The 14014-nt window shown below is 41.0% G+C and overlaps 1 protein-coding gene across 2 annotated transcripts in view; it reads left to right on the top strand.

The window, feature by feature from the left end:
* Positions 1-1611: 1611 nt before the first annotated feature.
* The window catches only part of RNGTT (RNA guanylyltransferase and 5'-phosphatase), a 433116-nt gene continuing 420713 nt past the window's right edge, over positions 1612-14014 (top strand). The window contains exon 1 of one of the 2 annotated variants that reach the window (XM_006902058.1): positions 1612-1860. In XM_006902058.1, coding sequence (XP_006902120.1) covers positions 1797-1860 — 64 coding nt within the window. In that variant the 5' untranslated portion in view covers positions 1612-1796. The remainder of the gene's footprint in view (positions 1861-14014) is intronic. The other variant, XM_006902059.1, reaches the window with a different exon arrangement.

Genomic DNA, 14014 nt, shown 5'->3' with positions numbered 1-14014 from the left:
ATGTATTTGTTTTCTTTGCTGTCCATGCGATGTTCAGGTCTCAATACCACAGCTCAAAGACATCAGTTCTTTTTCTGTCATCCTTAGTCATTGTCCAGCTCTCTGATACTAGTAATTGGAAAGACCATAGCCTGAATCAGATACACCTTAGACCTCAAACTGATATTACTACTCCTCAATAATTTGGAAAAGTCTCCAAATGCAGGTTTTCCAGGTGCAATACGTTTCCTTATTTTCTAACTGGTGGTACCAAGGGCGTTAACTGGATCTAAGCAAGATGAAGCTGCTGACAGTTTCCATCTCCTCTCCATCCATCATGACAGTGCCTGTTGGTCCAGTGGTAAGAATTTTGTTTTCTTGATATTGAGACACAATCCATACTGAAGGCTACATTCCTTGATCTTCTGCAACATGTGCTTCAAATCCTCCTGACTTTCAGCAAATAAGGTTGTGTCATCTGAATAACGCAGGTTATTGATGTGTCTCCCTCCAATCCAGATGCCACATTCCTCTTCATGGAGTCCAGCTTCTTGGATAATTTGCTCAGCATATAGATTGAACAGGAATAGAGACAGAATACAGCCCTGACACACTCCTTTTCTGTTTCCAAACCATGCAGAGCTCCCCTGCTCCGTTTGAACAATAGCCTCCTGCTCCAGGTAAAGGTTCCTCATGAGCACAATTAAGTGCTCTGGTATTCCCATTCTCCTCAATAAACCAGCCTCCCACTACTACATAAGAATTTTAAGATGTTAGAGGGTCGCTATGACTCATTTATTGACTTCTAGGCACTTAATAGGAGTGGTAGCAGAGGAAAGGCCCTTTTATTACTAAACACAAGTGATTTCACGAAAACAACAGGACAGTATGTGAGTGGGAAAAGGGTTTCATTTCCACTTTCTGATGTTTGTCTCACTGGTCCTGCCAAGGAAAAACGAGAAAACCACGTGCTGGTTTAAGCCAATCCCTTGCCACAGAGTAGAAAAGGACTCAAAGCTGACAGCAGGGAGCCTGTGTTTTGGAGATAGCTCACCTGTCTCCCACGAGGCTCTGATACACCAGCAAGAAGCGAACCCTTTGGCTTAGTAGCTCAACTCCCTAAGAATTGGGCAATGTTGTTGTAGGTGCCGCCTAGTCCAGTACGACTCAACGAATAACAGATCTGAAGCCTGTCCTATCCTGTACCATCCACATCTAACACACTTGAGCTCATTGTTTGAGTCACTGTGCCAATCCGCCTGGTTGAGCGTCTTGCTCTCCTTCGTCCGTCCCTCTCCCAGGAATAACCTTTCCCAGAAACGTGCCCAAAGCATGAGAGACAAAGCTCCTTCCATGCCTCCAAGGAGTACTCTGGCTACACCTTCCCGAAGACATAGTTGTTTGTATTTTTGTACGTTCAATCCTCTTCTCCCACACTCTAAGAGACCCCTGAAGGAGCACTTGAATCTTGGAGAGGCGGGGCCACAAAAGCCTCGTCCCTCCCATTGGCTGGGATTAACTCTTTCCTGTCTCTCTGCGAACTTCCTACCTTCCCCTCTGACCTCAGAAAGCAGGGGACTTGACTTCCTCCCAGGCCGGAAGTTGCGATGCATTGTGGGTTGTCCGGGGATCTGGAGTTGAGTCTGAATGGAAGTGGCGCGCGGCTCCTGACGTTACCGGGTTTCAGAGGCTGGGATTTGTACATAGGCTGACATTCGGGTGCTTCGGACCTCCGGGGCCGAGCGGATCGCGAGGCGGGGGCGGTGAAAGCGCGGCGAACGTTGGTGGAAGTGGACGGTTCTCTGTGGCCCCAAGATATGGCTCATAACAGGATCCCGCCGCGGTGGCTGAACTGTCCGCGGCGCGGCCAGCCGGTGGCAGGTAACCCGGACGATGGGGGTTTATATCTAGGGATGCCTCTTTTGGTGGTATTTCTGATCTGAACTGTGTGAGTGGGGATATTTGCTCTTAGTTTTTAAGTGGTGTCATCGCGAAGGTAGACAAGGTTTGTTGGGCAGAATCTGAGAACTCAGACATAGGAGAGGACTTTGAAGCTTATTCAGGAGTTTGTGAATCTCTCTGGGTTCCCAGAAGGGAAAGAGGACTCTGTCAGTTTTAAGTTAGAAGAATACCAAAGAGGTGGCAATCGGGTTCCCAGCAACACATTCACTAGGACTTAGAGTAGGAACCTAGAATTTTTCTGTTCTTCTTTAGCAAATGATTGCTCTGAATGCTTCACCTTTGTTGAGATTGATATAAAATACGTTTTACAGTTAAAATGTGCAGTTGGATAAATTTTGAATACATATTTTGTTCTTATGTGCCGTCGAGTCGCTTCAGGACTCTTAGCGATCCTATGTTCCACAGCTCTGAACCCTGCGCTTTCTTGAGCCTATTTCATTGTCTCTGACACACCTACTCCCATTACCACAGTTACAGGGTCAATCCATCTTATCCAGGGTCTTCCTGGTATGATGTCTGGCCTCTCCTTGGAACATGCCCGAAGTATGTCAGACAGAGTTTCAAAATCCTTGCCTCTGAGGAACAGCCTGGTTTCACCCTCTCTAGGACCAACCTGTTTGTTCTCCTAGCAGTCTGTGCTATATTCAATACTCTTCTACAGCACAACTCAAAGGCATTAATTCTTCTATCATCCTTAGTCATTGTCCAGCTTTCTGATGCATAGCAAGTAATTGCGAAGACCATGACCTGGATCAGGTACACCTTAGTCTCTAGACTGACACCATTGCACTTCAGTACTCTAGAGAGATCCCTGATAGCAGATTTTTTCTGATGAAGTTGACCTTTTGATTTCCTGGCTTCTGGAACCAAGAGTGTTGATTGTGGATACAAGCAAACTGAAGCTGTCAACAACCTCAGTCTCTTCGCCATTTATCATGATGCTGCCATTTGGCCTGGTGGTTAGAGTCTTAGTTTTCTTGATGTTGAGCTTCAATCCACATTGAAGGTTGCAGTCCTTGACCTTCTGTAACAAATTTCAGTAAGCAAGGCTGTATCATCTGCATAATGTAGATTACTGATGAGTCTTCCTCCAATCCTCATACCACATTCCTCCTTAGAAAGTCCAGCCTCCTGGATGATCTGTTCCATATATAGATTGAAAAGGTATAGAGATAGGATGCATCCTTGGAATACACCTTTTCTGATTTTGAACCATGCAGTGTTTACTTGTTTTGTTCAGATGTCTGCCTTCTGGTCCAACTGTAAATTTTGTATAAGTACAATCTAGTGTTCTGGGATTCCAGTTCTTCTCAGAGTTATCCACAGTTTGTTGTAATCCACACAATCAAATGCATTTGCATAGTCAATGAAACAGAGATAGACATTCCTCTGGTTCTCTCTGCTTTCAGCCAAGATCCATCTAACATTGGCTGTAATATCCCCAGTGGCATGGCCTCTTCTAAACCTCCTTGGATGGCCCAAGTTATTTATACTCCTAAAAAGTCAGGGAGCTCTGGTGACTTGTTTGGTTAGGAGTTACACTACCAAGCCAGTGGCACTTGGTTTGATTCTACTAGTGCCTTGGAAGGAGAAAGATGGACAGTTTCCTCTCGTGCAGTTTACAACCTCTGAAAACTTGATGGATGGTCAGCTGTGAGTCAGTTCTGACTGGACAGCAATGAGAAGAAAGAAGAATAAAGGTTGGAAGTTGGAAGTAACCTAGCAACTCCAAAGACGAAATACCTGGTAATCTGTTTCTGTAAAGAACATCACCAAGAAACTGTTCTAATGAACATAACCAGAGCTTTTCTGCTATGTAGAACCAGGACTCTCTTGAAGGCAGTGGGCTTGATTTTTTTAAAAAAACTGATAGTCCATGAACTATCACCATATGCATCTTCCACCTGTCCTTAGTTTTTCCCCAGGCTATCATTGGTCTTTCTGTCACTATGGTTTGCGTTTTCTAACTTTAAAAATAAATGGAAACCTATACAGGCATTCCCCAGATTATAAACGTCTGACTTACATACAACTTATAGTTAATGAATAAACCTTCATGAAGCCTACTATGTTAAAAGGTCAACGTATGTATAATGGTTTGTAAAAATAAATAGATGCTACTTTCCCTTATTTTTATTCCTGTATTAAAAATATTTTAGTGTTAGGGCAAGTTTTTCTTTAAATTTTTATGTATTGAGAGGTACACTGTATACTATTAAATAAAGTAAACTAAGATAAATATTTAACTTAATGACACTAGGACTTTATTTGACTGTACAAATGTATAAATTTGACTTAAGGACAGACTTAGGACAGGAATGGCTTGTATTCTGTAAGAAGGAGCATTCTGCCTTTAACTCAGCATTATTGTTTTGACATGTGTTCATGCTGTTGCATGTATCAGATGTTGTTGTTATGTGCTGTTAAGTTGCCTGGGGCTCAGAGCGACCCTGTATATAACAGCCCTAAACCCTGCTCTATGCCTTGCCAATCTTACTGTCTTCAACACACCTATTCCCATTACCCCAGTGACTGAATCAATCCATTTCATTGAGGGTCTTCCTCTCCTGCGCTGTCCCTACACCCTCCCAAGCATGATGTCCCTCTCCAAGGACTGATCCACCTTGCAACATGTCCAAAGTATGTCAGATGAAACCTCAGAATCCCTGCCTACAAAGAGCAGTCTGACTTCACCCTCTCCAGGATGAACTAGTTTGTTCTCCTAGCAGTCCATTCAGTACTCTTCTCCAGCACCACAACTCAAAGGATTCAACTCTCCTTCTATCATCCTTAGTCATTTTTCAGCTCTCTGATGCATAGCAGGTAACTGCAAAGACCATGGCCTGTATCAGGTGCACCTTAGTCTCCAGACTAACATTGTTGCTCTTCAGTACTTAGGAGAGGTTTCTGACAGCACACATTCTCAAAGTAAACCATCTTTTAATTTCCTGACTACTAGTACCAAGAGTGTTGATTGTAGAGCCAAACCAACTGAAGCTGTGAATAATCTCAATCTCTTCAACATCTGTCATGATGCTGTCAATTGGCCCAGTGGTGAGAATTTTTGTTTCCTTGATGTTGAGCCTCAATCCTTATTGAAATCTGCAGTCCTTGACTTTGTGCAGCAATTGCTTCAGGTCTTCCTCAGTTTCAGCAAGCAGAGTTGTGTCATCTGCATAATGCAGATTGTTGATGAGTCTACCTCCAATCCTGATGCCAGATTTCTCCTCATAGAGCCCAGCATCCTGGATAATCTGGTCTGCATATAGATTGAAAAGATATGGAGATAGAACACATCTTTGACCACACCCTTCCTAATTTTGAACCATATAGTGTTTTCTTGCTCTGTTCTGACAACTGCCTCATGGTCCAAGTATCTAACAAATTCAAACCTTAATTTGCAATACTTAAGGATGTTTTGGACAGAATAGTAAATGAACCAGGAAGCATTTAAAGAAGATGGAAAGAGTATACAGAATCATTATCCAAAAGGAATTGGTGGACACAGAAGAATTTAATTAAATAATGTATGTTCAGGAGCCTGTGGTGATGAAAGAAGTCATTCCAGCTGCTCTTAAAGAATTGGGAGAAAGCAAAGTCTCAGTATTTGATGACATACTGATTGACATATTTCAACAAACAGACGCTGCCCTGGATGTACTCACCAAGTTGTTCCAAGAAATCTGGAGGACAATCACTTGGCCAACTGACTGGAAGAGATCTATATTCTCATTCCAAAGAAAGGTGATCTGACAGAGTGTGGAAATAATCATACAATATCATTGATATCACATTCAAGCAAGAATCTGCTGAAGGTTATCCAAAAACGACTGGAACAGAAAATCAATAGAGAACTGCCTGAAGTGCAGGCTGGATTTAGAAGAGACCGTGGCACTAGGGATAGTATAGCTAATGTCAGATGGATCTTAGCTGAAAGCAGAGACTATCTGAGGAATGTATGTCTGTGTTTCATTGACTTTGTAGAGACATTTGACTGTGTGGATCACAACACACTGACTGACTCTGAGAAGAATGGGAATCCCAGAACACTTGATATGTGTGTGCATGTATCAATAGTCATTCATTTTATTTTTGAGGAGTAGTAGTGGGGTGCTTAGATGGATGTCAGATGAGACTCTGAGTATTGCATTAGAGCGCTGAGAAGCCAAAGCTAAAGGAAGAGATCAAAGAGTTGAACAGAAAATCTCAAAAGGCAACTTGGGATGACAAAGCAAGATACTATAATGAAATGTAGGCGAGCTCTGGTGGCCTAGTGGCAAGAAGCTACACTGCAATCCCAGAGGTGTGCGGTTCAAATACACCAGATGCTTTACTGGACAAAGAGGAACAATCTCCTCCTGTACCAGTCAAATCTGATTTGACGGTACACAGACACACAAAATAATAAAAATTAAAAAAAAAAAAAAAGAAATGTGCAGAGAGCTAGAGTCAGAAAAGCCAAAGGGCCAAACTCGCTCAGTGTTTCTTAGGCTGAAGGAGTTGAAAAACAAATTTAAGCCATGGGTGGCAATACTTAAAGATAGTTTGGGTAAAATGATCCAGGAAGTATCAAAAGAAGATGCAAGGAGTACACAGAGTCATTGTATCAGAAGGAATTGGCTGACACAGAGGAATGTCATGAAATAATATATGAGCAAGAGCCTATGGTGATGAAGGAGGAAGTTCAAGTTGCTATGAAGGAATTGGCAAAAAACAAGGCTCCAGGAGTTGACTGCATACCAATTGATTTATTTCAACAAACAGACATTGCCCTGGATGTGCTCACTAAGTTGTGCCAAGAAATATGGAGGACAGCCAGCTGACCAACTGACGAAAAGAGATCGATATTTGTTCCCATTCCAAAGAAAGGTGACCCAACAGAGTGTGGAAATTATCAAACAGTATCATTACTGTCACATGCAAGCAAGATTCTGCTGAAAATAATCCAAAAATGTTTGGAACAATATATCAACAGAGAACTGCCAGATGTGCAGGCTGGATTTAGAAGAGGTTGCAGTACTAGGGATATTATAGCTAATGTTAGAAAGCAGAGAATACTGTGCAAAAGCTTTTGACTGTGTGGATCACAGCAAGCTATGGCTGACTGTGAGAAGAATGGGAATCCCAGAACATTTGATTGTGCTAATGCAGAACCTATACTTAAACCAAGAGGCAGTCATCAGAACAGAGCAGGGAGACACTGCGTGGTTCAAAATCAAGAAGGGGGTCTGTCAGGGATGTATTTTGTCTCCATACCTTTTCAATCTGTATGCAGAACAGATCATCCAAGACGCTGGGCTGCACGAGGAGGAATGTGGCATCAGGATTGGTGGAAGAATCATCAACAACCTGCGTTGTGTGGATGACACAACCCTGCTTGTGGAAACTGAGTAAGACCTTAAGTACTTGCTGCAGAAAGTCAAGGACTGCAGCCTTCGATATGGATTGAAGCTCAACATCAAGAAAACAAAAATTCTTACCACTGGGCCAATTGGCAGCATCAGTACGGATAGTGAAGAGATTGAGATAGTTAACACTTTTAGTTTACTTGGCTCCACAGTCAACACTCTTGGTAACAGCAGCCAGGAAATCAGGAGACAAATTGCATTGGGAAAGTCAGCTGTGAGGGACCTCTCTAGAGTACTGAAAAGCAACGATGTCAGGCTGGAGACTTAAGATGCGCCTGATCCAGCCTATAGTCTTTGCAGTTATGTGCTGTGCATCAGAGAGTTGGACAGTGACTAGGGATGATAGAGAATTGATGGCTTTGAGCTGTGGTGCTGGAGAATAGTATTGAATATACCATGGACTGCTAGGTGAACAAACAGGTTTGTCTTGGAGAGGGTGAAGCCAGAATGCACCTTGTAGTCAATGATTCTGAAGCTTCATCTGACATACCTTGGACATCTTGCAAAAAGGGACTGGTCCTTGGAGAGGGACAGCATGTTTGGGAGAGTAGAAGAGAGGAAGACCCTCGATGAGATGGATTGATTCTGTGAGTGGAGTGGTGGGAATGAGTGTGTTGAGACGGTGACGTTGGCACAGGATAGAACAGAATTTAGGGCTCTTGTACATAGGGTCATTATGAGTCGCAAGCGACTCGATGGCACATAACAACAACAACATCAACATTGGGGTGCTTGGGTGGCCTAGGGATAAGAAACTGTGCTAGAATCCCAAAGACAGGCAGTTCAAATCCATCAGCTGTTCCATGGGAGAATGGCATTCTCTTCTTGTGTGATGAACTGCCTTTAAAAACCCACGGGAGGGTTAGCTGTGGGTTGGTTCCGACTCGAGAGTGCCCAACAACAGCAACAGCAGTGGTGGATAAGGAGTCATGGTGCCATACTAAAAGGGAGACTGTTTGAATCTACCGGCTAGCTGCTCCATGGGAAAAAGGTGGACAGCCTCCTTCTATGTGACTTACAGCTTCTGAATATCTAGTGAAGAGTCATCTGGAAGGTCAGCTATGAGTTGATTTCAACTTCATGGCAATGAATGAGTGATAAGGCATGAATACACTGCCATTAGTTTATCCATTCATCTGAATATTCGAGTTTCCAGTTTTTGACTACTAGAAAAAAACAGCTGTTGTGAATATTTATGTACAGTTTCTCATATGAATGTATGGTTTATTTTTTTACAAAATCACTAGAAGAAGAGTGGCTTGATTATGTGGTAGACGTATGTTTAATGTATTAAGAAACTGCCAGTGCACACCTATGTTTATTACGGCTTTGTTCACAATACCAAGGAGTGGGAAACAACCTAAGTGCCCATCAACAAGCGAATGAATAGAGAAACTGTGGTATGTTCACACAATGGAATACTGTGCTGCGTTGAAAAACAAGGAACTCATGCAATATTATTAAAAATGGGTGACATTGGAGGACATTATGCAGAGTGAAGTATCTCAGTCATAAAAGGACAAATACTGCATGGTGCCACTGTTGTAAAACAGGACTGACCTCGGGGTTGGGGGGAGACTGAGAAAGATGGGTTCAATAATGTATACTGCATTGAATCAGATGAGGGAGAAAACTGTTTAAAAGGGATGTGTGATTAGGTATTTTTTTCATGACAGGAGTCTAGAGCAAAGGTTACATAGTGGAGTGGACTTCGGGGAGGGTTTGTAAAACAATGAAAGACTTTTTCTTTTACTATTCTAAGAGGGTAGTGTACGGAGGGGGGTGGGTTGGGAGGGTAGAAAAGTGCAACAATGAATGAATGGAAACCCAAAGTCTAAGTTTTCATTGAAATTAATAATAAATTAAAAAAAAAGAAAGAAAGAAACTGCTAAACTCTTTCATAGTGGTAGCATTTTATAATCCTACAGTATATGAACTTTCCATCATTTTCAACATTTGGCATGGCCATTCTTTTTGATTTTAGTCATCTTAATAGGTACGTAGGTGTCGTGGTAAGAGTTTATTGTCCAAAATAGCTTCCCTATCCAGTGACTGGGACAATCAGGGTTAGTGTGTCGGAATTAGTGAGAGTGGCTCAGGACAGAGCAGGGTTCAGAGCTGCTATACATAGGGTCACCATGGGTCATAGACAACTCGATTGCACATCACAACAAACAACAACAATCCTTTAACTTACTTTCCATGTGAATCAGCAGGAATATGCAAATAGCTGTGTGTCCACAAGAGGATTGGTTAGTCTTGCTATTAAATTGAGCAGATCCAGGAGCAAAGTTGGAGGATCTTCCTCATTAGAAAAAGAAGAGGTAAGAGAATATAGTGTGTCCTTTAGATGCAGGGATTACTGTACCAACCAGCTCAAGGCCTGTGGGAGCAGCAGCCATCACAGCCACAGTGGAGAATCAGAGACCCGACCTGAGACGGAGTACCAGAGACTTGACATTAGTCGGAATATCAGAGAGACCTCTCATGAGATGGAGCTTTGGGATGGCTATGCTACTGATGTGTAAAGCCTTCTAACTGTATACTATTTAAGCACTTGACTCTTAACCAGAAGATGGTGGTTTTACTTCATCTGTGGGGAAACGATGTAATAGATTGCATCTGTAAAGATCATAGCCTTGGAAAACCTATGGAGCACTTCTGCTTTTTCCTGTGAGGTCACTATGAGTTAAAATCCGTTTGACAGCAAAGAGTTTTATGTGTGTAAAGAGCTGACTAGCAACTAACTGTAGGAAGACAAATGTGAGACACAGCCCTTTAGTAGTGATGATGACTTTGTCATCATTTTACTAAGCAAAGGTTTGTTTAGTGGTAGCTCTTGGCATAGATGCAGCCTTCAGTATGGATTGCATCTCAGTGTCACTGAACGGATAGGCAGGGTTATGATTGTTAGAGAGGAAATTGAAACTATCAGTGGCTTCATTTAGCTTGGATCCACAATTAACACCCTAGTTACTAGAAGTCAGGAAATAAGGAGATGCATTACACTGGGAAAATCTGCAGTTGGGGACCTCTCCAAAAAATTGAGGAATAATGATGTCAGTTTGAGGACTAAGGTGCATCTGATTCAGGCCACAGTCTTTCTGATCACTTTGTATGCATGTGAGAGCTGGACTGAATAAGGATGAGTAAAGATGACAGAAAAAGAATTCCTGCCTTTTAGCTTTGATGTTAGAGAAAAGCACTGAACATCCCATGGACAGCCAAGAGAACATATGGGTATTGGAGAAGGTGCAGCGAGAATGCTCTTTCGAGGCAAGAATGAGGAGACTTCATCTCACATACTTTGGACATATTACTAGGAGGTGCTATTCCTTGGATAGGGACATGGTGTTGGAAAGGGTAGAGGGTCAGCGAAGGAGAGCAAACTCCTTGACCAGGTGGATCGATGTGGTGACTGCCGCAATGGACTCTTGTGTTAGGAAGTGTAAGGATGGCACAGGATAGAACAAGGTTCAGATCTTTTGTTCATAGGGTCACTATGAGTCATTCTCAATAGTACCTAACAAAAACAACAATAACAACAACTACCACCTTGACGTAGGGAGATGCCCCTCCTTTTACAAAGTATAAATTCTCAGGGGAGTGGGGAATAGGGATTAGGAAAGCATCAATTTAAAATACTATTTTAAAAATGCAGTGATGACTGCCAGAGTAATAGATTGTTACGCTAGAAATAGGAACCTAATACTTTGCTTGAAGTTGGCAAGAAGAGATAAGGAGGAAGGTGATGACTAAGAAAGGTTTTTTTTCCTAGATGAGATAATATGAGTTCTTTTTAATGAATGGATGTTTGCTAAGTAGATAGTTGGAATTTGTGTTTGGGAAGACCGTATCTTGGGATAGGGTAATGATGGCAAAAATCACCTTATGGACTGAAAAACTTGTCTGTATCCTGGAGTGTTTAAGTGATACGAGAATTGAAAGTGAACTTAAGTGAAAATGATGTCAAAGTCATCATCACTACCAAAGGGCTGTGTCTCACATTTGTATTCCTACAGTTATTTGCTAGTCAGCTCTTTACACATATAAAACTCTTTGCTAAAAAAAAAAAAAAAAAAAATTAAAAAAAAACCTCTTTGCTGTCAAATGGATTTCAAGTCATAATGACCTTACAGGAGAAAGCAGAAGTGCTCCTTAGGTTTTCCAAGGCTGTGGTTTTTACAGAAGCAGTCTGTATGTCGTTTTCCCACAGTTGGAATCAAACGACAATCTTCTGGTTGATAGTCAAGTGCTTAAACAGTATACCATGAGAAGGCTTTTCACACATCAGCGGTGTAGCAGTCCCAAGGTTCCATATCAGGTTTGTCTACATATTATCATTTTAAGTATCCATATGTGGTGAGGATTTTGTTTTCTTGATGTTGAGATTTAACCAACTTGAAAACTGTAGTTTTTTTATTTTCAGTAAATACTTCAAGTCCTCTTCACTTTCTGCAAACAAGGTTGTGTCATCTGCATAACTGAAGTTGTTGAGGGGTCTTCCTCCAATCCTGATGGCATGTTCTTCATATAGTCCAGTTTCTTGAATGATTTGCTTAACATACATGCTGAATAAGTATGTAAAATGGATACACCCAGTGCATACCATTTTTTATTTTAAACCATACGGTGTTCTTTGTCGCAGTGGTCCCTGGAAAAACAATGATGATGAGTTAGAATAAAAATGGAGGTGAAGAGTAGTAGACTGATTTGACAGTTATTAAAGAAGAATAGACTGAATTTGGAATAGAATTCAGAGTGAGACAAAAAGAGTAATAACTGAGTCATAAATTTCTGTTTTATGCAACAAGTTGATTGACGTCAGTTAGGACTTATTGGGAGAAAAACAAATACAGGCTAGAAATAAGTCTTAGTTGCTTAAGTAGAGATTATTGTTGTTGTATCCTGTTCAGTCAGAACCAACTCATAGAAGACCCTCCATTGGGTTTTCAGAGGTAGTAAAGCACACGGAAGGAAATTGCCTTGCCTTCTGCTATGGAGCAGCTGGTGCCTTTGCGATTGCAGTGCTCTTCTAAGTAGAGATGCTGACAAGAAAATTGGCTATGATTTGGAATTCAGAGAAATTTGAGTTGCTTATGTACATTTGGTATTCCATCAATTCCTGGGGCCTTGTTTTTTGCCAATTCTTTCAGAGCAGCTTGAACTTACTCCTTCATCACCATAGGCTCTTGATTGTTGTTTGATGAAATAATTCTGTGTGAGCCAGCTCTTTTTGATGCTTCCTGGGTCATTCAACATTCTGCCCACAGCATCCTTAAGTATTGCAACTTGATGCTTGATTTTGTTCAGTTCTTGCAGCTTGTGAAATGCCAAAGATGTTCTTCCCTTTGGGTTTCTACTTTCAGCGCCTTTGCACATTTTGTTATAATAATTGATTTTGTTTTCTTGCATTGCCTTTTAAATCTTCTGTTCAGTTTTTTTTACTTTGGCATTTCTTCCCTTTGTTTTGGCTTCTTCACTTTGTATTATACTTTTCAGAGTATTTTCCAACATCTTATTTGGTCTTTTCTTTCTCCATTGTCTTTGTAATAACCTTTTGCTTTCTTCAAGGATGATGTACTTGATGTTATTCCACAATTCATCTTGTCATCCATCATTAAGGTTCAGTGCGTCAGATCTTTTTTTTGAGATGGTTTTTGAGTTAAAAAACGATGGTTTTAAAATTCTTTGAGAAAGACTCAAGGTTGTATTTTGGTTTTGTAGACTTAATTTCTTCCAGGTCAGTTTGTACTTGCACATGAGTAATTGATGATCTGTTTAGTCCTTGTTCTTGTTTTGATTGCTGGCTGATACTGAGCTTCTCCATTGACTCCTCTTACAGATATAGTTGTTCTGATTGCTGTGTAGTCTCTCGGTGAGACCTAGGAGTAGAGTCGCCATTAATGTTTGTGGTGGTTTGTTTTTTTTTTAAAGTTTTTCATAAATTATTTGCAATGAGTAAGTCATTGATTGGACACACATTCACACATAAGTGACTTGGTGATAAGAAAGAAAGTATATATATATATATATATATATATATATATATATATATATAAATTTGATTACAAAGAGGAACTAAATTTTTTAAAAAGTTTGACTGCAAAGACCAACAAAAGTAAAGCATGAGTTGGAGAATAATACAGGTGAGAATTGTTCATGTTTAGATGCTTATGGGCATGAGCCAGTAAATGGAGAAAGCGGACAGTGGCAGGACATGTTTGTGTGTACCTGTGGTTATCTTTGAGAAGGCAGCAGCAAAGGGAGTCCAGAGCAAAAGCTGGGGGATTTGCCTTTAATGAGAAGAAGGTTTGGTTGAAAAAATAGGGTGAGATGCAGAAAGGCTTTTAAATAGCTACAAATATGAAAGAGGTTTCTGAGAGAGGAAGTTAAGTAGTGGTTATGTGCATGGACTCTAGTTCCCTCACAGTTCTACCATGTATAGGTAGTGTGGTATTGGGATAATTACTTAAATTCTTGCTTTGGTTTCATTATATAGAAAATGGAAAATAGTAACAACACCATCTTACTGTTATGACTCCTGGTGGTACAGCAATTAAGGATTTAGCTGCCAACTGGTTCTTTGAATCCGCTCCATAGTTCCACTGGAGAAAGACCAATACATATAAAGATTACAGCCTAGAAAACTCTTTTTTTTTTAA

The sequence above is a fragment of the Elephantulus edwardii genome, unplaced genomic scaffold (genome assembly GCF_000299155.1).
Source record: "Elephantulus edwardii isolate Elephantulus edwardi_28Jun2011 unplaced genomic scaffold, EleEdw1.0 scaffold00363, whole genome shotgun sequence".
Lineage (NCBI taxonomy): Eukaryota > Metazoa > Chordata > Mammalia > Macroscelidea > Macroscelididae > Elephantulus > Elephantulus edwardii.
The sequence above is the reverse complement of the archived record's forward strand: the minus strand, read 5'-3'. Positions and strand labels throughout refer to the sequence as shown.